Source organism: Pleurodeles waltl, chromosome 4_1 (assembly GCF_031143425.1).
Source record: "Pleurodeles waltl isolate 20211129_DDA chromosome 4_1, aPleWal1.hap1.20221129, whole genome shotgun sequence".
Classification (NCBI taxonomy): Eukaryota; Metazoa; Chordata; class Amphibia; order Caudata; family Salamandridae; genus Pleurodeles; species Pleurodeles waltl.
The window spans coordinates 214,132,397-214,159,296 of record NC_090442.1 but is presented as its reverse complement, the minus strand read 5'-3'; the positions used below and the strand labels follow the sequence as shown (position 1 = coordinate 214,159,296).

The 26,900-nt window shown below is 43.6% G+C and overlaps 1 protein-coding gene across 2 annotated transcripts in view; it reads right to left on the bottom strand.

Moving 5' to 3' along the window:
* The window catches only part of TULP3 (TUB like protein 3), a 327,108-nt gene that overhangs the window by 105,968 nt on the left and 194,240 nt on the right, over positions 1-26,900 (bottom strand). For both annotated transcript variants that reach the window (XM_069228168.1, XM_069228169.1), the window contains one exon: positions 8,765-8,941. In XM_069228168.1, the coding sequence (XP_069084269.1) occupies positions 8,765-8,941 (177 nt within the window). The remainder of the gene's footprint in view (positions 1-8,764; positions 8,942-26,900) is intronic.

The window sequence follows — 26,900 nt, the reverse complement described above, 5'->3', positions numbered from 1 at the left end:
CCTTCCTCCTACCCCAGCTGAATACCATCTATTAGGACGGTTTGTTCAACCTGGGAGACATCCGAGAAGCAATAAATAACATAGTATGTTTGAAAGCTGCTGGCCCGATGGTATTCCCAGTGACCTTTTTCTCCATAAAATCGACAAATGGGCTGAGTACATCCTCCTTCTATCCAATGCAATTGCTAGGGGAGCCCCCATTCCCGAGTCATGGAGGGGTGCTGAGGTAATACCCATCTATAAGCAAGGCGATAGGTCTCTACCCACCAACTATAGGCCCATAAGCCTTATTGATACAGTACAAAAGATATTCTGTTGTGCCCTGCTATCAAAAATCCACAACTGGATTCTGAGAATAACATCTTGTCACCATTCCAGGCTGGCTTTAGGTCCAAAACAAGCACCATATATCAGGTGTTTCGGTTTCTGCTCCTGTATTGGAAGGCTGCAGTGATAGGAAAAGGGAGTCTCCATGTAGCCTTTATAGACTGCAAATCGGTCTTCGACCTGGTCCCCAGAGGTAAACTCTGGGAGGTCCTCAACGAGATGGGAATGCCCTCAGAGCTCCTGACCATAATCATTCAATTACACAAAGCCAATTTTGCAAAAGTATGTTGGCGGAAACTAGGGTGACCTCAAGGAAGTCAGGGGCAATCGGCAGGGTTGCGTACTAGCTCCAACTCTCTTTTCCTTATATTTGAACCAGGTCGTTCAACACCTCACATTGCAGCCCTCTGATGCACCAGCCCTAGGCAACAAAAAGATCGCAACACTTGTTCGCAGATGATACCCTGATAGTATCCAAAACCCTGATGGGCCTCCAATCCTCGCAGAATCAATTTGACGATTTCTGCTCCAACAGAGGCTTAGAAATAAACACCTCCAAAACCAAGTTCATGGTCATTAACCCACACAGATTATACATGGGGAACCTTTCCCTAGGTGGGTCCAAATTAGAACGAGTTAACCAGTTTGAATATTTGGGGATCAAACTATCAGACTCAATGTCCTGGAAAACCCATATTAATTCAACATCATTGAAATGTAGCCAGCTAGTGGGCGTCCTTCTAAGGGAGCACCATTCATCCACTACATGACCAATAGCTGCTGCTCTCCATGTCTATAAACACAAAGTTGGTCAGCGCAGCACTTTAAGGGGTTGAACTCTGGGACTTCGAGGATGTAAAGGAGCTTACCCGTATAGAAAACACGTTCATGAGAAAGCTCACCTCCCTGCCCAGAGTACCCCACTTCTTCCTCTGCATTTGGATCTGGCCCGTAAACCATTAGCTGCCGTAGCTGGTCTTAGACTGTTGCTGTTTTGGAGGAGAATCATGGCAACTCCTGAGCTTTCCTCTTATGCCACTGCGTTCAGGGAAGTTTGTTCTTTGGATACTTCCAATAAGATCCAGTGGATCAACTCAGCCAAGTCATTATTGATTGCCATTGGGATGGGAGACTCATGGAACTCCTCATACTCCGGGTCATCACCGACTAAAAAGAGTGAAGTCTTGTTACTGGGAGTGGGTAACAATCTATATCTCACTCGCTCTCATTAGGGCGACTAACTAGCGAGTTTCTGGATCTTAAGTCTACCTGGTTCCTGGAACCTTTCCTGGATAGCATTCTAGATTTGACTTACAGGAAGTTCTATATGTAATTCAGATTTGGTTCCCTCCCTCTTAAAACTTTTACCAATAGATGGTAGAATTGTACCCCTACCAATAAGTCATGCCCCAGCTGCAACTTGTTCCAGGAGTCAACCACCTATGTTTTCTTCGTATGCCCATCTTACCCTCCTTTACGGAGGAAATGGCTAGCTCCTACCTGCAAACGGATGGGGACCAGAGATCATGCTGCAGCCTTGAGGATTCTAAAATCATACTCTAGTCTGCCCATTGCCATTGCAGCTGAAAAATTCCTCGGAGGAATGTGGCACATCAGAAGGAAACTGGTGAAGATTGCCTAGCTCCTATGTTCCTGTAGTCTTGCACTTTCCAGCCCCCATTCTGTGCTTTGGGACTGTTTTTTTATTGTATTGCTCTCTGTGCATCGTTTTTATTTATTTTAAGGCAAATTTCGATTTTATGATTCTTAATGTATTATTTATTGAGGTGCTATGTGACTTTTATGGCACTGGATGGCAAAATAAAGTTTTATACAATTTTGGTTTTCAACAGAGATCATTGCTTTACAATCTTTAGGGATGGGTGAGGAGACATAGAAACATACAAATCTACCTTTTATTTATTCACCATCACATCCACATGAGTACAGAGACAAAGGATGAAGCGAAGCCATCTTCACTTCAGTATACTTTTGCTGAAATTCTACAATAAGTAACTGCCTCACAACAAACTGTACTGTACTTCAGACCGAAAAAGAAAAACCAGTTTCTCAACATAAATGCATTATTAGAGAAGTTGGTTACCTGTAATCTAAATGATTCACTATGTGTACTAATTTTAATTCCATAAACAATTCAATATCTCCATGCACATACAAGATCTCCAGAGGACCTTTTCAAACGTTTTTACTTGAAAATATGCCTACAAAGAGGCAACATTTTCTACTATGTTTTTTGGTTTTAGATTTGACTGAAACCATTACAGGACTGCTCCCTTTGAAAATCAGACGACAACTAAAAAGAAGTCTATAATAGACTGGGGTCACACAGTGCAAATTAAGACACTGTGCCTTTAAGAACTCCAGTGCCACAGCAGCCTTCTCAATATGAGGTGTAGGGTCTATGATGCAGTTTGTTTTGAAGAAGATAATGTTTTTTTAACTCTTTTTACCAAAGCCCTTTGAAAACCTGAAGGTGGTAGGATTGATTATGGGTCCAGAAAGGATACCAATGAGAGATTAGAAGGTAAGTAACTTTTCCTTCTCGGTCACGGAATTTTCTGTGATATCCATAAACAATTGAATAGCGTAGCAAGATTAAAACACATTTTTCAAAAGAAGGTTTCGACAGACAACAGTGAGGAGATGACAACCATTACTGAGCAAATAAACTGTGTTGTGACTGCCACTTCTCATCTTAACCTTTGCATGCTCAGGGCTATAATCTTTCAACAAAATACCTCATAATGGACAACCAAGTAACCTGCTAAGAGGACTACGAATATAAGAAATACCAAATAGGACCTGCAGAGCTGCCAGCTTATTGAAAAACAAACTGTGCGCCTATGCCTCACACTTCATCCATCATGTTACTATGTGCTGCATCCCATAACACAACAGCCACACCTCTCTGTTGTCCTCAAGTACAATATGGAAACTAAGTTCCCGGGGCCAACTCTACCCACTTTAGGTATTCTCAAGATGACAAATGTCTTTGGCCACACAAAGTTGGGCAGTGAGGGCTGGGGGTGTAGATGTCCTCCCACATCTAACACCGAAATTCAGTTTGGAACAGCCACAGTACCTCCCCAAAAACTTAGAGACAGAATTCTGGTAGGACAAAAGCAGGGTTTTGCAGCAACCAGGGCATGGATACATAAGAAATGTCTTGGCATCCTGTTTCCCTCCATTCAAGTACAACCAGAGTGTTATATGTAAACTAAGCAGACCTTTCAAGCAGGAGTTGACACAAATGTCAAAAAGGATATTCACAGACACCACCCTCTGCTGAGCTCAAAGGATTCACCCCTGCCCATCCAGATCCATTCAAGTCGACATGTCTGAGTGACCTATTGTGTAGCCCCTGGGAGGCATTTCACACCTACTCAAATGGTAATCCAAGCTGGCAGAAGTTGAAGAGCAAATGCAAATAAGCCTACATGAGTTTTAGGCAGGGAAAAGGTAACTTCCTAAAAGTTATTTTTCATTATTTATTAAAAATCCAACTGCATCATTGAATTGTATTATTAAAAATAGCTGGTTCATTATTTTTCTAGCTAGGCCAGAGGAACAGTATTAGCATTTTAATATGTACACTAGTTTCCTTCATAGGACAGCTAGACCTGCCACCATAAAAATAGCTTTTGGGTGCTAGTCACTTTAAGGACTTGTCAACACAAACTTCTACAATCCTACTTTTAAATAGCACACCCTGGCTTGTGGGATAAAAGGGATACATAACAGGACATGGGGTGATCTATTATTTAAAATGGAGGTTTTGACCTGTCAAAATGGTTAATTTTGGTAGATTGAATGGCAATTTTTACAATGCTACAGTCAGGCTACACTGCTAGGCCCAACACCATGTTTTACAATGTCAACGTAGTGGATGGCACAACAGGTGTTGCAGTCCACTAGTGACATTTAACCTACAGGCCCTGGGTACACTTTGTAGCATATACTAGGGACTTACAGGTAAGCCGAATATGGCAATTAGGAATATTCCAATGTCATCATATTGATAGGTGGAGCACAGGTACTTTACCCTGGTTGGCAGGTACATGCACAGAATTCTACTGGCAGGGAAAACAGCTAAGGCAAAAAACTCTGGGGGTACATCATGCAAATAATGGCCATTTCCAACACCTGCTTTGTACATTGGTTCAAACATAGACTCTATCAATTTGGAAAGCACAATATCAAGCTCCCAAACAGGAGAGTCTCTTGAGGGAAAACTTACTCAGCTCTTTTAGAAGTTCACTGACATTAACAAAAAGAGCACTGGAGAATGGCACTTCCAATAAGAAGTGAGCAAAGCTAAAACTTTAATAGAAGAAACCTTAAGTCCAGAATTAACTAAATAAAGAAGATAAGGTTGTACTGCCTCTTCTTGACAAGTTTGTGGGTTCACTTACTTCTGGAGACACCATGCACAGAACCTTTCCCGTTTAAAGACATATGGATAGCAAGTATGTGGTCTTTTCGTCTCCTTCAATACCTTCATGAAGTCATCAGAAAGATTAAAGTGTCCACATTGTAAGAACTACGGACCCAGGCAGTCAAATTCAGCGAGAGACGGCTGGGATGGAGAATCCTGCCTGACATCAAGGAAAGCACATATGACTTTAGCAGAGGTCTCCTGTGAGGCTGATGGTCTAGCTCCCCCACAGCCTTAGTCAGTCCGGTGATATAAGAATCATGCGCATTTCAGAAGATTTGTCAGAGATTCTGGCTCAATGATGACAGTCTTTTTTTTATTCATTTTCTTTGATTGCTTTTCTTGATGGCTTATCTTGACAAGTACCATGATGGCTGTAGCATCCTCCCCAGGCTGGGAGCATGCAAAGGACCACACCTCACACGGAGCTCTATAACAGACACACTTTATTCCTCAGCATGTAATCACACACTCCTCTCTGATGACATTAATAACCACACCGTAACACCGCAAGTTATGTAATTCCTCTGTTGGGTCCACCTAGAACCACAAGGATCCTAGCACGCTGTCTCAACACTACAATGACCATGTCTCCTCTACTTTTGTTGTGAAGCAGATGAAGGCAATGTAAGTGAATTAGTACCTGTAGAAAGCTGGCTCTGTATATACTATATCAAATTGAGATATAGTGTGCAGTCCAGGGGTTCCCCAGAGGCTCGACCGACGCAATAATAGATAATACTAATGCTCTATTTGTGGTAGTGTGGTCGAGCAGTTAGGCTTATCAGAGGGTAGTGATAAGTATTTGTTGTCAACACACGACCAATAGAAGAAACACACACTCAAGGACTTAACTCCAGACCAATAGGATTTTATTTAGAAAAATATATTTTTGTTACTTTATTACTAGAACTACAAGACTCAGTTCAGAAGTAAATACTGTTGCAGGTAAGTACTTAGCATAGACATCAATGTAACTTAGTTTCACTTTAGTCAAGTAAACAGTTTTTAAGAAAACAGAGGATATCTATTTTAAAAGTGGACCCAGTGCATTTTTAGAAAAGTTCCTGGAGGAAGAAAATAAAGTACAGTTTTAGAGGTAGGTACACGACTTAAAGTTCCAGTCTCCGGGCTATGGGTAGTCCACCGTTGGGGGTTCAAGTCAACCTCAAACACCCACCACCAGCAACACTGGGTTGGTCAGGTGCAGAGGTCACAGTTGAGTAATTTTAGCATGGGCTCCTATGGAAACAGGGAGTACTCGTAATTCGGTCTGCCAGCAGGTAAGTGCCCGTGGCTTGGAGGGCAGACTGGGAGGGGGTAGAGCAGCACTGGAGGGGCCTCAAGTAGGCACCAATCCCACACCCTCAGTGGCGCTGGGGCGGCCGGGTGCAAACAGAGCGTCAGGTTTCCAATTAAACTCTAAGATGGGACCCAGGGGTCACTCAGGCGCTGCAGGCGAGGTCTGGGGGGGTCTCGGGCACACCACCGGTTGGACAGGGAAGAGGGCTGCCTGTTGATCGTTGCTACACTGGGTGTCGATTTCTCCGAGGCCTTTGGGCTGCGGGTGCAGTGGGTCCTTTGCTGTCGGTTGTCTTCGTCCAGGTCAGTCGCGGTCAGAGGGATTCCCTCTGCAGGCGTCATTGTGGAGGGGTGGAGAGGTCAACCATGGGTGGGCACTTGGTCGCCGTCGCCTGAGGGTCCTCTCTGGTCGGTTGGGCCACCTGGACTCGGGCCGCGGGCATTGAGTGCAGAATGGTTAGGACTCACGCTTCTGGAGTGAGGTGGGAGTCCTTCAGAAGGTTTCTTCTTCTGTTTTTCTTTAGACAGGGCCGCTGTCCATGGAAGTTCTTGATCCTCTGTGATGCAGGCAGTCCTCTGGAGGTTTTTCAGAAATCTCTGGACCTGCAGGACGCGTTGCTTTTCTTCCGCAGGTTCTTTGAAGCAGGAGACAGGCCGGTAGGGCAGGGGCCAAGTCAGTTGTCTCCTTTCCTTCTCTGCTGGGGTTTCTGCTAAGCCGTCCTTCTTGTGAGGTTGTTGGGAATCTGACTAGCTTGGTTCAGCGAGCCCTTAAATACAACATTTATGGGCGTTTTTAGGGGTTAGAGGGCTGTAGCCCACAGCTACTGTCCCCGAGGGTGGCTACACCCTCCTTGTGCTCACTCCCTTTGAGGAGGGGAGCACATTCCTGTACCTATTGGTCCCTGTCCTCCAAACCAAGATGGAGGATTCTGCAAGGAGGGGGGTCACTTCAGCTCTGGACACCTTAGGGGAGGTCCTGGCTGAGGTGGTGACTCCTTGTTTTTCCTAATTATCGCTCTGGACTTGCCACCAAAAGTGGGGGCTTTGTCCGGGGGCTGGGCATCTCTACTAGCTGGAGTGCCCTGGGGCACTGTAACACAAAGCCCGAGCCTTTGAGGCTCATCACTAGGTGTTACAGTTCCTGCAGGGGGGAGGTGTGAAGCACCTCCACCAAGTGCAGGTTTTGTTCCTGGCCTTAGAGAGCACAAAGGCTCTCACCCCAGGGGATCAGAAACCAGTCTCTCAGTGGAAGGCTGGCACAGACTAGTCAGTCCTGCACTGAAGGATTGGGTAAAATACAAGGGGCCTCTCTAAGATGCCCTCGGTGTGCATTCCCAGTATTTAGTGCAGCCGTTATGGAACTGTGGAGTTCATTTTGACAAACTCCCAGACCATATACTTAATATGGGCACACTGTACTTACTATGTTTAAGAACAGACTTGGACACTGTGGGGGTATTTTGCTCATGCAGCTATGCACTCACCTGTGGAATAGTGCACTCGGCCTTAGGGCTGTAAGACCAGCTAGAGGGGTGACTTACCTATGCCACAGGCAGTGTTTTGTGTGCATGGCACCCTGAGGGGGATGTCATGTTGACTTTGCCTTTTTCTCCCCACCAACACACACAATCTGCATTGGCAGTGTGCATTTGTTAGGTGAGGGGTCCCTCAGGGTGGCACAACACATGCTGCAGCCCTTAGGGACCTTCTCTGGTCACAGGGCCCTTGGTAACACTGGTACATTTTACAAGGGACTTATCTGTGTGCCAATTGTGGAAACAACTGTACATTTTTAGTGAATGAACACTGGTGCTGGGGCCTGGTTAGCAGGGTCCCAGCACACTCTTGGTCAAGTCAGTATCAATATCAGGCAAAAGAGAGGGGGGGGGGGGGGGGGAGGGGCGGGGAGGTAGCTACAACAAGGGCAATTTTCCTACAGCACCCACACAGGAAGGTGAAAAAAAAAAAAGCATAAAGATTAAAAGATTACTGGAGATCTGGATTATTGAGTCAGTATCTACCCAGATAGCAGGGGGAAGCTTTATAGTAGATTGTTGTGGTTCCAGAAATGATGACCATTCAAGATTTGTCTCAGACTGTACCTTCTCACTTGGTGTCAGCATTTGATCTCACAGCTCTGCACTTGTGGCCCCCGATGAAGAGACTCACCAAAGAGAAAACATCAGAAATTGATAGGTAGACTCCAAAAATCGAGACGCTCTCAGCGGCGACTCAAAGTTCTTTGCCTTAGCAAAAAGCTACATGAACAATCCAGGTTTTCAGCCCAAAAAGATCACCAGAAAGGACAGTGTTTGGCAGATCCTTTTGTGGTGTGCCAGAAAAGGCCCTACTCTGCACAATGAGAAGGCTGCCTAGCTCTGAAAGATGCAATGTATTAATTTAGGACTGTGTGTTTCCAGCCTATTAGAGGCCATTCTTGGGGTTTTAAAAAGGAGTAGTTAAGTGGGGTTTCAGGTATCATAGAGATTACGTTGCTAACTGGAATTTGTAAAACAAAAAAGGTACTAAAAGTGTTGCTTCTTGTAAGCATGTTCACAATTAAAACTTATAGGGTTGGTACATGGGCAAGGAAATGATGCAAGATGTGCTGCGATTCAGGCTGTCAGATAGCAATGGTGCAGAAATGCTATTCTCTTAAATATCAATATTAAATCTCACCTCGTTGCTCTAAAATCTCCTGCAAGTCTGGTTTGGAAGCTGCTTCCAACAGACTCTCTCCATCATCATCCCTGCTTACGTCATCATCTGTGGTGGACTGGCCAACTGTTAAGATCTGAATTTTTGATCCCAAATTTTGTACCTCTGGGACAAGGAAGGCAGCGGGGCCATCAATACCTGTAGAATAAGGAAAAAAATAATTAGTAAGGAACTGATTGCCCACTAACAATAGTTATGCCCCAAAAGACCTTCATCCCAACATCCAAGTGACTCAAGGGAAACAAGTAGCCTTGTTTGCAGCGCTGTGCAGGGTAATGTTGCAATATAACACATCTCAGCCCTTCAAATATATAACGAAATATAAAAAGGGCCATTGAAATTGAAAAAAAAAACTGACTAAATGTAGGCTCTCACAGAATGTTCACAAATATCCTTTAATCTTTTCAGACAGGGCAAAAACACAAGTTTCTGTATACATTCTATTGAACGAATACGTCCCAATGCTAATCGTACCGTTACTGTGTGTCAAGTGACTTCACAAGACCTTCAGAATAAAGTAAAGTAAGAACAGTGCAGCACATGAAAGCTGCCCCCGATTCTTTTCTACAGTAGTCATCATCAAATAAATTATGCTGCTATGACAATATGATAATTCTGGCAGATACGCACCTGCAGCACACATTGTACTGATGACTAAGACCGTAATAAAAATGAAATTCAGAGGAAAAAGCAGCAAACAATAGCTGTTCTGAAAGGTTTCCAAAAACCAAATGATCATTAAACATGCAGCGTTGGTGTAATTACCGGAATACTTTGATGCTTTACCTAATAAATACTAATCTGTAAAAGACAACCAAGTGAGTCGTTATTTTGATTGCCTATATCTCATACTCCAGTGCATTGCCCTACTGAGGGAAACTGTGTTACCTTACAATTATATTCAGTTTTTTTAATTATCCTTTCATCATGGTTTTAAGAAGACGGGCATGCTGCCTCAAACAATGAAGGCTCCTTACCATGCGATTGACCACAATGTCTGATGTTTGGTCAGTCAGAATTAATGTTCAGTGATTGTGATGGTCACATTTATGCTCCCCTGTGAATCACTGAATTCAAGAAAATTATTATCCTTATGGACTGAAAAAGGAGATAACTGCCAATGTATATAACATAGCTCTGATGAACCTGATCCTTCAGCAAAACATGTATTGGCTATTTTTATGATGGAGTCAGAGTTCACTTAGGAATGTATGAGTTTGTGATGGGATTTGATGCTTTTGAACCTGAAATTACAAGTACTACATCTACTGAAAACTTTCAGGTGACAGATTGCACTTTCTATAAAATGAAAACTCATCAAGAGATAGTATTGATCGAATTAACTTTGAATTACCACGGGCTTAATATCTAATTACCTCCCATACTAGAATTCTTACTGCTTAACCAAGCAGTGTTTAGTGTAAATCCTAAAATGCTTTGTTGCTTTACCTGTCGAGTACCAAGCTGAAAAAGGCAACCCAGAGAGTCAATATTTTGTATTGCTCACGTGTTATAGTTCAGTGCATTGCCAAATTGAGGCCACTTTTGTAATTTTAATATTACATGCAGTTTTTTAATTATATTAAATTAAATTATTACATAACACACTGATTCCCTGAAGCAAATGTAAATTCAGCTTGGAAGAGTGCTGTGAAGCTGCAGAGTCTTGTTTATCTTGTTACAGTCTTGCCTGCAGCAGTCTGCAGCATCCCTATGTATATTATCACCATATATATCACATCCTTTTTCTAGACACTACATTTTTCAGCCCCAAAGTCCTATTTTTGTGCAGTAAAATAAGTAAAATACTTTCGGTTAATCATTTCTGGAGTCAGAAATGTGGGTACGTGAATTAGAATTGTATTAATGACATACCACAGTATTTATATTTCAGCAGTGTCAACTTGAAAAGCATACGTGGAGAGCAATACAAAACTGTAATTTGCTTTAAAACAGTTAACTAATGCATCCTTACAATTTAGAATTCTGTCTGCTCTACCCACAAATCTTCACCGGCATCCAAAGACACTTTCAACAGTACCATCTACAATGACAGTATTTCCAATTAATACAACCAACCATGCACCCACATCAGTGATGTATAAGCTAGAGGTATAACTTGGTAGTGTTGAGCGCTGATATTGTAGAAAGTGGTTTGAGTCTGTGGGCTCTGTAGTTTCAACTTGGCTACGGTTATAGACAGAGGGTACCAAATTCTGGAAGGGCATATCTACCAAATTATTTGTAACTTGAACTAATGATAAAACAAACTTTTATACTACGACTACTACTGCTGCAGGCCATTTTGTTACAATGGATTTACATCAGTACCAAAATTGACAGTGTTCTTGCATCTTAGCCTTTTAGAGTCTTAGTACCCTTTCTTCATTATGAACACTACCAGTCCTATACATCTCTACCACGAATGTCACTATATTCTCACCACTTATGCTTTCCATGGCCCCACAAATGTTACCGACCATGCCACTGCCCTACCAATGAGGCAAACATTGCAACTGCCCTTACAATGAAGCAAACCTTAGCAGCGCACCTATATAATTACACCCTATCACAATAACCCTACATTAGTCTCTCACAATGCCAGTGACGCCGTATCAATATTGCTACCAATATTGCTGTGGCCCAAAGCACTGGCAAAACCAACAGGCCAGTGTTACAAACCTGCCAGCACCCAAGGATCATTTCCTTAAATACTATCAGTATCTAGGAGAGGAAATATAAATCTCAGCCACTGCTGTGAATCGATATACTGCACACCACTGAATTTTCTTAACTGTACTGGAGGTCTTTCTAGAACCTCTGAATAGGGTGCAGATAACAGGCCCTTGAAAGTGTCTTCTACTGATCAAATGTCTCACAAAGCACCTAAACAATCCCTTAACTTTCCGAAATGCCAAAACATAAGTTGCAAATATTAAAATCATCATAGAAGATAGCCTGGGGACTCACTCTATTGTATAGGACATTGTGTATAGCACTTTTTGCCTAGCGGATGTGAAAAGTACTGCTTTTTGAATGTAAAATGAAGAAGCTTAACCACATGACATGCACTTCAATTATGAGAAAGGGAAATAAAGTGGTCTTAAAGTAATCTGCCAGGAAGCAAAGGCTCTATTGGTACCAATATGCAATCACTGCTACATTTTCCTCTTTCTCCTTAGACTTCATGTAAAGCTGTTTGCAGGTACCTGGTCTACATATTTTATTGTACTGCACCCATGTGCAATAAATATACAACCGTCTCCTTAAGAGTTGCACAAACATTTATAACTATTCATTAAGTCATTGTCAATTGATCCAAATACAGACATTCAAAATCACGATGCAGTTATTCTCCGTGCTTTCTTTCTAATAGTCTCTGACTAAAGATTAACCATTTTAGAACTTGCCCTAATTTAAGAAATAAATGTGATCATTTTGTTTAAAAAAAATTAAAAAAAACACAAACATCGGCAAATGTCAAAATGCAAGGTGAGACATCTCTGGTTAAAGAAAGGATCCTGTAGCACAAGATCACATACTTGAACACCGATTGTACCAAACCCTTCATCTTGATATGGGGTAACATGAAATTACTCCACTAAACAAATGACTATAATAAATTGGTCAAGAGTGGAACAATAACCTAATTGCAAAGTATGATGGGCTATTAGCAGAGGAAATGGACAGCAATGGTGCAAATTCTACCTCTTCAAAAGGTTTCTCTGGAATTCACTGAAATTATCTGCAACATAACCAAGCATTAAACCATTCTGTTAAAATATGCAGTACCTATCACAAGTACGAAATAAAGATTTATAAACATAACACCTCTAAGACTATAGACCTAACCTGACTCTTCTTCGCTATACTTGGTATTGGACATGACGTAGAGCACTGCGTTGTGGGTGCCTCCTACACTGTCTTCATCTGTGTTCATGCCTGCCTCTTATCTTCATTTCACCCACTGCCTCAACACTGGAACACATATTTCACTTTTTAGTAATGCACCGGATGATTTCCAGCAGCTTTGCTAAAAGAAACGAGTAGAGGGAAATTATACACTTTGACCCATGGCATCACCCACACAGGCATAGTGGGTCACTTTTGAACAACAAAAGAATGAGCCCATTAGCAGGTGTGTGAAAGAAGGCACTCTTCTATTACGTATTTTGGTGCACCTCTTCATCTTACTGGTAGGACACAAAGCAGTGCCACAGTAATAAATGTTAAAAAAGCGGCTAATGCATCCAAATCCATGCTCTTATTTGTACTACTTTCCCACATGGTTACAACATTGTCATCCTCAGCTCCTTAAATATAAATATATTAAACTTTCGTGTTGTTTAACATGCTACAGGTAACATAGCATATGGTATTCCCGATAGCAATATCAACCAATAGTTTAAGTATCACCAGACACACAAGATGACATGATGGGATTATAACGCAGATTACTGGTTAAGCATTTTCTTAAATTCACAGGATGGAAAACTGTAAGTCAAAGGAATATCATCAACCCAGTCAATTATGGGTTTTGGAAACATTCCTGTTTGTGATAAATGAATAGTTAAACATGTTGTGCAAAATGAGCAGAGAATAGGGTTAGTTGGACAATCATCACAAGTTAAGTTCAGATAACTTTACACTAAGCAATCTTTTAAAAGGTCGTGTAGATTCTTTTGGGTTCTCACCTACCCTGTCGTCCCTCCCAATTCCCCTCTTCTACCCCGAGGTGTAAAAGAGAAGGGGGCGGGAACGGGGGGGACTATTAGTGACCAACTTCTCATTTAGGCACAGGGTCTGGAAGGATGACTGACTTCCTTGGACTACAAACCATGGATTTTTAGGAAGTGGACTGTGCCAATACTGAGTCTAGCATAATAATCGGAGGATCCTGAACCCTGGGCGTAGCTCCTGTAAAGTCACTCTCATAAGATAGAGCTAAAGTGCTGAATGAAGAGAATTTCTTGGACACAGTTGCTTATCTGCCTCTATTGGTGATAAAGCTATATTCACAATTTCCTCATCAGGGGTGTGGAATTTATTAAAATATCTACTTGTCCAGGGGACAGGTTGCTTCTCAAATCTACTTGTCCTGTAAAAGGATCTACTTGTCCCTTTGGTGCCATGTAGTGTGGCGACAAATTATGGCAGCAATTAATAGCCTCTCTGATTATGCCAGGGCTACTACCATAGTAGGGCTTGAATACTTGGAATTTCAATCCCCACTGTAGCAGATCTGCATACTGGGGCTGGAGGAAGCAGAAAGCAATAGTTCCAGGGCTGGAATGCCTTTGAGTCTGCAAACCTACTAACCTGCATGTTTTAAAGATTTTTACCAGCTTCTCTCTAATATTTTCCCATAATAAGAAAGGTTGGACATTTACTCCTGACAATGGCAGAATTAGAACTTCTTCCAGGGTTGGGAAGAAAGTGCTGGAGGGAAAATGAACTTGCAAATGCTCAATAGATTTTCACATGAGCAAATCTACACATCGTATTTACCCACGCTAAAATACAGTTCACAAATATTTTATAGGGGTACAACATATACCATGGGTGCACTTTTGTGACTTTCTTTAAGAATTTGGGGCCACAAGTAGGTAGGTTCAGATTTGTGACCTGCAAATTGCGAGTCGCAAATCCAAATGTAGGATGGTGTCCTTGACACCATCTGTGATTCGCAAGGGCTTCGCAAATGCCCACATCATGAATAATCATGAGGTGGGTCGCAATTTGCGACCCCCTCACGAATGGTGGCCTGCTGGAGACAGCAGACCACCATGTCTGTGACTGCTTTTCAATAAAGCAGTTTTTTTGTTTTTTTTTTGTAATGCAGCCCGTTTTCCTTAAAGGAAAACGAGATGCATAACAAAAACGAAAAATGAAACATTTTCGTTTCATTTTTTCAGAGCCGGCAGTGGTACGCAGGACCACTGCTTGCTCTGAAAAAATGTTTACAGTGACATTCACAATGGGAAAGGGGTCCCATAGGGATCCCTTCCCTTTTGCGAAAGTGTTAGCACCCATTTGAAATGGGTGCAAACTGCGATTGGTGTGCACCCGCATTCGCGGTCACAAAACAATCCTACATTGCACTGCGAGTTGCAATTAGGAAGGGAACACCCCTTACTAATTGCGAGTCGCAAACCCGTTTTGTGATTCGGTAACCAGGTTACTGAATCGCAAAACTGGGTTTGGGCATCGCAATGTGCTTTTTGCACGTCGCAAACAGCGAAAGTCGCTGTTTGCGACATGCAAAAAGCTACCTACATGTGGGTCTTGGTCCCTAATTAGGTCTGGTGTTAACAAAGACATTTTGTTTTTATTAAACTTCTATTTCTCTCTCTTTCGGCTGGCTTTACTGTGAGTGATCGCATTCTGCTCTTCCACAAGGAGCATATTGCCACACAAAGTAGTTTTGTTCAGTGTCAGGAACTACAGTGGCAATCAGTGACGTAACTAAACTGGAGGGTGCCCCTTTGCAAAGAACATGGAGGAGCCCCCTCTCCAGACTCACTCAGGGCAGGTGCTGTGCTGACGGGGCCCCCTGGAGGGCGGCTGCGGGGCCTTTGTTATGCCGCTGGTGGCAACGCGTGCTTTAAGAGTTCAAAAACTTTTTTGGGAGGGGTTTGCCAATGTTTGTTACAATGTTGAGGGCCTGGTAGCTCCCACAACAATAAAGTGTTACAAAAGCCATGTCAAAACAAGACACGCATTGATGAAACTAAAAGACTTATAAAAATATGTCAGATCAGTTGGCTTTGTCAGTGTTTGTTTATTTTCATGCTTCCCATAATCGTGTTGAAAATGGTTACACTGATTTTCCATTAGAAATATTTTTGGGAAATACTAGCATGCATCAACATATTTTACTAAATGACACTTCATTTGCATATAATCAAAGAGCATTCTGGGAGCATTATACTTAGCCTCTTAGCCTAAACTTTTCAAACATGTGTGTACACGTTTTTGTTTTTTTGTACTGGAACCAACGTCAGTAGTGAAGTGTGACCTTAAAACATTTATTTACAGCACGCACCCTAATAATGTAGGCTTTCAAATAATGAACCATAAATACAAGTTCGAACAGCATTATCTTTTGGAAACACATTACCTCAACTGCAGAGAGTTCAACTCTCTGTAAACAGGCAGCCAAAGGGTTTGTGCTGCAGGGGGTTGGGCCTACTTGTCCCAAGGACAAAGTAAACATAAAAACTTGTTGCCCTTGACCCCAAACAAGATGTCCTGGGCGTCGGGCGATAGGAATTCCACATCCCTGCTCATTGACTGATCTATGAAAGTTTATGAGGCTTAAAGTCATCTGGAATAAGGCCCTTTGGCTCACTAGGTCTTTTGACTGCGGATTAAAGATTAACCTAATTGTGATAATGGTACTCTTACACCTTCCTTGCCTGGACATACCAAAAGCCAACATACAGAACTCGAAAAAACACAGTTCAGAAATTGAACGATTCTATGTTTTAGAACCCTTCATAGTTCTCCATGTTTCCAAATCAGTTGGAAAGCAAATTTCATATCTTTGAATGTATAAAAGAGAAACAGGCCAACCCTCAAGTAAATAGGTTGCACAGACGTCTCTGGCCATCAGTCATATATTTTCTAAAAGATATGCAAAGTTGCAAAGTAGTGAGAGAACATTATTTTGAAATTCTTTAGCACTTATTTTGAAAGAAAGTATTTTGCAAATGTAACATATTTACAACTATATAGTTTTAAAAAAATGTTATGTCCTTTATATTAACAATTAAAAAGTGTAAAATAATTTTATCATGAGTTAAAAAGTTTTGAAACTGCTTTTCTTCACAGCCTCGCCCTGGCCATAATTTCAACTCTGGACATTATATTGCGTCTTGCCGTCGCTTTAGCAAGGCAGATACACTAAGCTAAGTCTAGTCTGAGTCACACTAGGCACTAAGTTCAAGTTGCTGTAATAATACAGTGAGGTTAAATTCAGAGTTCACATTTCAACCTAGGTTAGCTTTTTTCGAAACCAACTGTTTCTATTTTTATGCCTAACATTGAGAAAGGCAGGGGCTACCTTGCCACTAGTTGAAGGAGCATGATACGTCAGAGGAAACTGAACTTCTCCTAAGGCATACGATTTCAATAAGCAAATGACTATCAACCTAGCAATTGTTGCTTTAACTATTTTATTGCCTTGTGTCAAAACTTGATGCTTAGACACCTTAAAGTATATCGTCCTTTTCACAAGGAAATTCAAAGGTTTCCGAAATGTCAACATGTGTAATATTTTCACAAGCATGAGGTCTCAGCTGAAAGGTAGCAGGAGGTCCATGAATTATATATGGCTATACCAAAAAGAGCTGTTATAAACAACCTTGAGTTTAGAGGCCAACAGGAAAACAAAAATAAACCTACCCAAGCAATGTAGAAGGAACTTTTACTCGCTGTTTTCTGAGGGAAAACATATTTGTGAATGGAAGCCAACAATAGCTTCTGGCTGACAGTCTACTGAAAAGGAGCATTATGAAGCCTGCTGAGAGTCTTCTTCTGCATTTCTTTTCCCCTGCAGAGGAAAAGAACCCCAGAGAATGTGGTTGTTGATGATGATCCAGTCCTAAAGTTGAGTGGCCATCTGAAAGGAAGTGCCATAGGTGCAGAAAAAGGATGTTAAACTCCAGGTGACTGAGGCTTTTTTGTCCTGAAAAGTCCAAAGTCTATTAGTTCGATGGCAGTAGCAATGAGCTCATCAAAAATCTATGGCCTTTGTGATACGACCGGCCTGCATCTGAAACAAATATGTTTCCGTATGGTGGTCTCCAAAGTCCACCACAAACGACACCAACACATAGCTGGGCATAACGATTTGCTTTGATGGAGGGTCTCAAGGCTAAGCCCTGTTTTGGGTCCTATTGTACTGTAGTACCCTTAGCTAAAAACATAACAAGGACAAGACATAAATGCAAGAGGACATCAGACCTACAGGACAATGACTACAACAAATGTAGGTTCAGGAGCACTGGAGTATTAAGGGACACAACTCTCTCTAGTGGTGTGATCATGAGACCCACTAAGGAGTCTACTGTTGCTGTTAAACGCCTCCACTGTGGAATCAGACAAGTGGCGGGGTGCCACTACTGATAAAAACTTTCATTAACACTCCTAGAGCCTAATTCAGGCCTGATGATAATGAACTGCATTACTAGTACCGGCATACAATTGTAAACCCCAGGTACTAGTGATGATCTTCCCTTTCCAGGAATATGAAAGTAGGTGTCCTGGAGCTCAGCAGATGTTATGCAGTCTACTACCCATTAGCTGAGTCCGTTTCTCATAGTGAAGAGAGTTGTGTGAAAAAACTAATAAGGTCCTGATGCCAACATTCTGTTACGTACAAAATGTTTCTCCTGGACCGACGTCACTGCTCAAAGAGGTGTTTTCTTTTCTTTTAGCAACTCTAAAGATAACCTCTGCCATCTTGGAGAACATGAAAGAGGTACTTAAGGAAGGAATTAAGAAAACATTCCTGCAATGCTTGTGAACCACTCAGTGGTCAAGAGTGATCTTAAGAGGCACCTCTCGAAACTGAAGTCAGTCTGATTTCTTTGATGAATTGTGGATTATTACAGCTGAAACAGTAATTTGTTTGGTTTTGGTTGATCATGTAACCATCTTGTGTTGCCCTCCCTTTAGACTACTCTCTGGCCTTATGGCCTTGAAAATCTTAAAACTGTAAGAGGCTTTGAGGTACAATAATAAAAGCTCTCAGAGAGTTTTCAAAGTCAACAAAAATTACAAGTTTCTAATAATTTACCCTGCGTCAAAGATGGAAAAACCTATTCTACAGTCAAATAATAAATGCATTTGTGACTGCCCATCTATGTCTTTGCATGAAAACAAACAGGTCCTTGACAACGTTTTTCATTTACAATTGTTACAAAGGAATTCCTGTGCAAAATTCGAGAATGCAAGCCTCTTAGTATTCCCAGTTCTGAACAATAATGACTACTGTAACTGATGTACCATTTATTTGACAGAGTGAAAGACAGGCAATCGGGATTTAACTCCAATTCTCCCAGGCTTTGGCTTTTTTTGTATCCTATAGTGATGACGGGGAGGCATTGAGCTTGCAAGTAACACATAACCACAAATGGTTCACCCTGGATGTTTTGTACTGAGTGTTAAAAGATTTGACACAACAATCTGCGTTTTATTGGATTCCCGGAGGGCGCGGAGGAAGATAAAGTATCGGAATTTTTGGAGCGCTGGATCAAGACCTGGATACCAGACCAGGCCCTCTCGCCCTGGTTTGCAATTGAACGTGCTCACAGAGCCCTTGAACCGCGCCCCCCTCCGGGAGGCCCGAAGCGCCCGATGATAGCACGTTTTTTTAATTTCAAAGATCAAGACAATATCCTTAAAGAGGCGAGACGCTTGGAAGATCTTTAATGGGAAAAATCACAAGATCTTAATATTCCCAGATTACACACGAGAGGTCCAGACCCGCCGCCGATCGTATGAGCAAGTCAAACAAAAACTTAGAGCAATGCAACTCTCATACATGCTACTCTTTCCCGCGCGGCTTAAAGTCATTATGGCTGGTAAGGCGCATTTCTTTGAATCTCCGGAGGAGGCATGGGACTGGCTGACCGAGGAGGGCATTGGAGCCCGAAAAGGACCCCTGAAACAAAGGGGAGAGCCCGCTCGGGATAGACCCCCCTCTATGGGAGGACCCCGAAGGAGCCGGAGATGCACCAGATCTCGGAAAGGGAAGCAAGAGGACCTAGCCGTTCCCGGAACTGGAGGGATGGCTGGAGACCCTGACTCTCGGATGGAGGGGACCTCCGTCGGGTCCCCAGAGGTGCGGGACCAAGTACGAGCCGAGGATGGCGGCCGTTTGAGCCAGTCCCCGGTGCTTGGCTGAAATACTACACGGAGTCCCTGCTGTGACACATGGAGGGGATCGAGGGGACCGGATCGCCCTTGCGGGGCCCTCCGGGGCGCATCGTCGGATGGCCCGGCGGCTCCTTGGGGTTCGCCAAGTACAATTTGACGACTTTTCACTGATGATTGCAGAATGATCCGACTGAATGGAGGGGTCCACCACTCCACTCCCACGACAGTCTTACTGGCTGTTTTGTTCTGGTTGGGCACATGGGCGACAGATGCTTCCGGGGTGGGAGTATGGGGTGGGGGGCAGTTGGGGGGTGAGAAGTTTGAGTTGGGGTTAGATAGTAACACGCGGTTACTTATTTACTATAGGGTTAGGATTTCAATGTTAGGTTTTAAGCGGTCATCCATGTTTCCACTGACAGACACCCAACAAGGTACGGTACCCACGCAGCCCACGCTTGGTCCTCATTGACACAAATCATCTCCTGGAATGATAACGGGCTCTTAGACAAGATCAAACGATCTGCAGTTTTCAACACCCTCCGCAGATACTCCCCCTCAGTGGTCCTACTGCAGGAAACCCATCTCCTGGGAACTAAATGCCCTATGCTCACACGGGGAGGATTTGATAGGGTTTACCACGCAGGTTTCTCCAGGGGATCCAGGGGAGTGGCCATCCTAATTAACCGCTCACTACCTATGGTGATTACATCTACGCTGTCTGACCCACAGGGCAGGTTCGTAGTTGCTTCAGGGGTGCTTCACGGTTCACCGCTGAACCTTGTATGTGCATACGCCCCCCCAGCGGGATTCGATGCCTTCCTATTCTCACTCCGCCAGGTGGTAGCGGGACTCCCCCAGGGAACCACGTTGATAGGAGGGGATTTTAATGCTGTTCTGGACCCCAGACTGGATATATCCGGTGACATTACCACTGGTTGGGCCTCCCGGGCTGCGAGTCTTAACGGGTGGGTGGAGAGCCTTGGCCTCTGCGAGGTATGGAGAACCTGGCACCCTAAAGAACGTCAATACACACACACACATCAGCCGCCCACTGGACACATTCCAGAATTGACTTAATATTTATGCCTGCTCTAGACATCACCGGTGTCACGGGGGCTGATATACTGCCACGAGGGGTCTCAGACCACGCACCTGTGCGAGTCCGACTGGGTGGAACAGACCCCGCCAGGCGCCCAATATGGCGCCTGAACACATGGTACTTACAAGATAACGAATATACCCTTGAAATAAGAGACAGCCTTGCTCAGTATTTTGAGCTGAACTTGGGAACGGTCCAGTCCTCAGGTATAATATGGGCCGCTTGCAAAGTCACACTAAGAGGACATGCCAAGTGTCTTCTTCGTGCTCATGAATGTGCTTGAGACTCACGAGTGTCTGAGTTGGAGGCCGAGGCGCTAAACCTGGAGCGCCAACAAACGACCTTATCCTCGGCCTCTACTCTGAGGCAACTCACTAAGACCCGAGAGGAAATAAGACACTTGGTGTTTGAGTCAGCAAAACACCTATGGAGAGCATCGGCCGCCCAAATATATGGCTGGGGGGACAAAAATGGAAAACTTCTGCATTGGCTGGCCACCCGCCCCCTGGCCAATAGAATCATACCTGAGATCAGAGACGACTCGGGTGCTCTTTCTAAAACGCCCGTCGAGATTGCACAGAGCTTTGCCTCTTATTACGCACGCCTGTACACAGAACACCCTCGGCCCAACACTGAAAGGGAATACCCCCTCCTGAACGACATAACTCTTTCTAGAGTCCCCCAGAAGGCCAGGAGTAGGATGGATGAGGCAATTAGTCTCACAGAAATAACCAATGCGATTGCCAGCCTGGCATCAGGCAAGACCCCAGGTCCTGATGGATTCCCGCCAGAGATATACAAGAAATGTAGTGATATTCTGGCTCCACATCTGCTCAATATGTATGCAGAAGCTGAACAGAAGGGCCACTTCCCTCCTGGGATTGACCTAGCTACATTAGTAGTGATCCCCAAGACCCAACCCCCGTCACAACACTGCTCGGCATACCAACCCATCTCGCTCCTGAACACTGAAGTCAAAGTACTAGCCTCAATCCTTGCCTCAAGACTAAGAGACGTAATGCCTACGTTGGTGCATCCTGACCAATGTGGCTTCATGCCTGCCCGTAGCACTAGGCACTGTATTAGGCGATTACACCTAGCCTTGGCGCATCAAAAGACATTGTCTCGCACCCCCTTGGCTTTGCTTTTACTCGATTTCGAGAAAGCCTTTGACACGGTAGACTGGTCCTACCTCGAAAGCGTCCTGCAAAGAAACGGACTTGGGCCCAGATTCCGGGGACTAGTGAGGCTACTTTATTCTAATCCAACGCCCCATGTCCAAGTGAACGGGGTAATCTCTGACCCATTCCCTATTGGCCGTGGCACCCGGCAGGGATGCCCATTATCCCCCCTGCTCTTTGCACTAACAATAGAGCCTCTGGCGAAATTGTTACGGGAAGACCCGCTGATGGAAGGCTGGCCCTGGCCCGTCTGCCAAGAGGACCGCGTGGCATTGTACGCGGACGACGTCCTGCTGTACATCTCAAACCCGGCTAAAAGTGGCCCCCGCATTCTACAAATTTTAGGTCTCTTCTCGGAAGCTTCAGGACTGACCCTAAATCCTAGTAAATCCTTGCTGGTTCCACTCCATCAATCCCGAGACTGTATAGACTGGCAGCAAAACATTGCAATACGAAGGAATAGCTTTAAATACTTGGGTGTGCATGTCTCCTTGCTCCCTGAGCTAGCATGGGAACTTAACATCACACCATTAACCAAGAGAATAAAAAATGACCAACGATGGAGAGACCTCCCCCTTAATCTGCACGGGAGAATCGCACTTTACAAGATGATGGTTCTCCCCAGACTTCTTTACCTCCTCCAGAACTTCCCTCACCCTATCCCCATGAGATGGTTCAGAGAGATGGACTCACAGGCACGTCAATTTTTATGGAATGGCACCCGTCCTCGGCTGATTCTTAAAACCTGCCAGAGAGATATATATGAAGGGGGACTGGGAATGTCCAACATCCATTACTACTATCTAGCAATGCAACTACTAGTGATCAATGATTGGATGGGAGGTGGATGGACAGATCCGGCGTATCGGCTAGAACTCCAGACCTTGAGTTATTCAAAGATCTTTGATGCCCTGTACGGGGGCCGGATCTCACGCGGGACCCCTGAGGAGACTGGGGTGGTGCTGCGGGGCTGGCGGACGGCCCAAAAGGTGACAGGGTGGTGGGGGCGCCCCACCCATCAGACCCCACTATGGCAGGGAACACATTTAAGAGAAGTGGCGGGTTTGGAAGGATTTCAGAAATGGGACAACATAGGTATTTCTACACTGGGCGACGTATGGGATGGCACACACATGCGCTCTTTTGAAGAACTCCAGAAAATGTTTTCACTAAACAAGACGCAATTCCATAAGTACCTCCAGATCCGCCACGCCCTGCTGACAGAAATCCGGACAGGTGACAACATACCTGAGTATAGCCCTATGGAGGCGAAAGCTCTGATGGGAAACCTGGGTAGAGGAGGTGTCTCCCAGATATATCGTTCATTAATCACCATCACTGCCGGTTCCCTGGAGGGGCTCCGACTGAGATGGGAGGGGAGGGTGGGTCCTGTGGAGGAGGAAGACTGGAACGAAGCATTAGCAGCTCCGCACACTTTAACGATGACGACTCGTCTCCGACTAATACAGACTTACTATCTCCATACGGCATACCTAACACCCGTCAGGTTGTACAGAGCAGGTCTCCGTAACGCAGCCGACTGTCCACGTTGTATGGACAAAGACGCAGACTTTTTCCACATGGTATAGTCTTGCCCAATTATTAAAGCTTATTGGGAGGCTGTTACAAAGGAGATCTCAACGGCCTTACAGACGGACATGGGGTTGACACCAATGCCGCTCCTGCTGGGGATCATGGGTGATACTGGACTGAGGAGGGCGGAACGGACCTTTCTGGGGGTGGCATGCCTAGTGGCCAAGAGAGACATAATGACGGACTGGAAAACCAAAAGCGCACCAGCTTTGACTAAATGGAGGAGAGGAGTGGATTGGTGTGCTCAACGTGAAAAACGCGTTTATGAGGCCAGAGGGTGCCCGAATAAATATAATAAGGTGTGGGGGAAGTGGGAGGCCACAACAATCAACCTCCCTGCACTGTCGACGGGCTCAACACCCGAAAGAGCCTAAACAGGCCCTTCCTCCTCCCCCCTCTAATGGGTGGAAACATTCATGGGACACCTTGCAGAGATATACATACTCTTCCCACCAGGGTGTTGTGTAGGACTTGGGATTGACCATTGTTCGGTGCCCGTTGGCGCCTAGTTACATGTATGTATCACTGTTTTACCTTTTGCAAATCAATAAAAATGTCTTTATAAAAAAAAATAAAAAAAAGATTTGACAATGGCCCAGACGGATGTCTAGTCCACGCAACAGTAGACAAATCCATAGGACACTCAGTTTTTTTCCACAGGTAATACCAGACAGTTACGACCCTATAGGGCATAGTTCTTTTTACCTAGGATGGCACAGATGATATACACAGACATGCTGAGTAGTTCAGAAGTATTTATTTTTCTCCCACCTGCGTGCTGGGTATTATACATGTGGTTGGGCACTCTGATGCTCTGCAGCACACAAGCATGTGCACCCAGTCTTTATATACTCCTAAAGCAGTGTGAAGATTATAAATGCTGTATTGCAGCTTCGTTACATAATATGTTGTTGTCTTGTATGGGTTTTTGTACATACGTTTTGAAAAACTCAAAAAGATCCACTAGGAAACAAAAACAGACCAATCCATCAGATTACTTCATGTTAAGCAAGGTCTTATTGCAGTCAGATCAAATACAGAAACCGTAGTCCATCACTGAAAATATAGCACAGGAAGCTAATTTTAAATACCGAAGGCACCAGCCACAACTGCTTGACAAATCAGAATCAAACTGCATTTGTGTCCACTTTTTATTTCTTCAGTCACCAAGGTGGAGAGGACTACTCTCCTCAGGGTAAGGAGTACAGAACCAGCAAAAGCTGTGGTCCTTCAGAACAGATCACAACTATGGTTTAAGTACAATAATCTTTAAATTGATTATCTAAATTAAAAAATACACTTCAGATAAAGAGGTATCATGATACTTCTTATTCTGTGACGTGCATAGTCAGACTTTCTGAGTATGTAAGGGTCTCTCAAGAATCAAAAGCAAGTGCAGATGGCAAGAAAGCTACTGAAGTTGCTACAATAAGTGCTTTGTGGTACACATTAAAGACTGACAGCCTGACTGAGATCTTGGCGGACGAGCTCCTCCATCACAATGGTGATAGATATCCCGTCCGCCAAAATATAAATCCTATTATAACTTATGGTATTTATATATCGGCAGACGGGATATCAATCACCGTTGTGACAGAGTAACTGGTCCGCCAAGATTTCAATCAGGCCCTAAATGTCTTTGAATTTCAATATTTGATTTAAAAAAAAAAAAAAAAAAAAAAAAGACGGGAAGACAATGATTAAAACTGAAGAAATGAAGTCATGTGAATTTGGCCTTTGTAGAAATCAGGCCAAATCATTGGAACCAAATATGAAATCAGTCTACTCCTAATGCAGGAAAAAAAAAGATTTTTCAAACGTGTTCTCCTTCAAATATGCAGCTTCTCTCATGCAGGTTGCACTGATGTTGAGAATCTAACTCCAGAAATTGTGACATTTCAGAATGAACAGTAGGCATACTGTAAGAACCAACCCCTGAAATCACTAGTGTTGAAAACTAAGTTTTTATTTTATCCTTCTCAGGCTTTGAATCTCCTCTTATCAGAAGGAGAGGCACCTCCTAAAGCTCGGACACTGAAACTGTTCAACCTCTTCAGAGAAAGGTGGCCAAAGGCCCATTAACTTCTTTGGGGATTTAGGCTCTAGGACTTTGATGTCATGTGCGATGAAAATGATCCAGTTTGTGGACGTCTGAGGCAGAAACATCTATTGGTAGTATCTTTTAAATTAAATCTGATCGAAAACTGTTGTCTAGCTTAAAAGGGTGGACCTCTTTGGGTGGAGTGATTTCTTCTGTGAATTATTTGCAATTGTATATACCGAACAGGGAAGACAACCAGCTTACTAGCACTGACAAAGGATGCTCACTTCTGGACCATATCTGGTTCTGAACAACTACCTAAACGTAAAAGACTGTTTTGTTACATATAGGATAAACACTAATTGTCTTTTTACAACTAAAGGTAGAAAGGCTATCCTGACTTGACTCCTGAGCATCCTTTGTAACATCTGCTTTCATTAGTGTCAGCATTTTAATTAGGATATTGCAAGAGTCCTGCTGTACAGCAGCATAAGAAGAGAGAATCGCATAAAAAACAATATGAAAACGTATCTGCAATTTATAACATCAAGGATCACTACAAAACCAGGGTGTGGTGTGGGTGTTCTCTATAGATACCCATTCTGCGCACACCAGATGGTTATGAGTGCCTGTGTCAGCATTCACTGCAGAGGATCAAACTGACTTTCGATTCCTTTCTAGATGGAGCAGTGACCTGCTATCTGGAGCCTGAGGATGTACCCTTTCTTACAGGGTTCTTTAGTTTAAGGAGGTGTGGAATGAACCTTGAGGAACAAATGACAAAGATAATGGTCACCATCTTGTGCATGTATTGCAAGTGACCTCCTCACTAAGCAGGCTTGTAGCGGTTGCACTTAAGGTTTTCAGCCAGTAGTCTCACACTGAGTGGTCTAACACAACTGGATGCAGTAGGCTCTAATCTTTCAAGGAGCCATTCATACAGCCATTACAGTAGGAGCTGAAGTCAATTTATGACTAGGTTATTAAAATACCTCATAATACCTACACCTTTGTTGTGAATGAAGGTCACTGGGAGTATAACAGAGTTTGATGGTTTAAGACCTCGTGAAAAGGGACCAGGTTTCAGAGAGAGGGGTGGCAGTCTATTGGAGATAGCAGGAAGATAGGAAACATAATGTTTATATTTTAGCTGTGGCCAGCATTTCATGAAATATGGCCATGCGAAAGTAAAAACACTAGGGGCCAGATGTAGCAAGCAGTTTTGCCCATTCTGTGTCTATGGGAAAATGTGTTCGTACATATGGCCCTAAGGCACATGCCCACTTTTTTTTTTTTTTT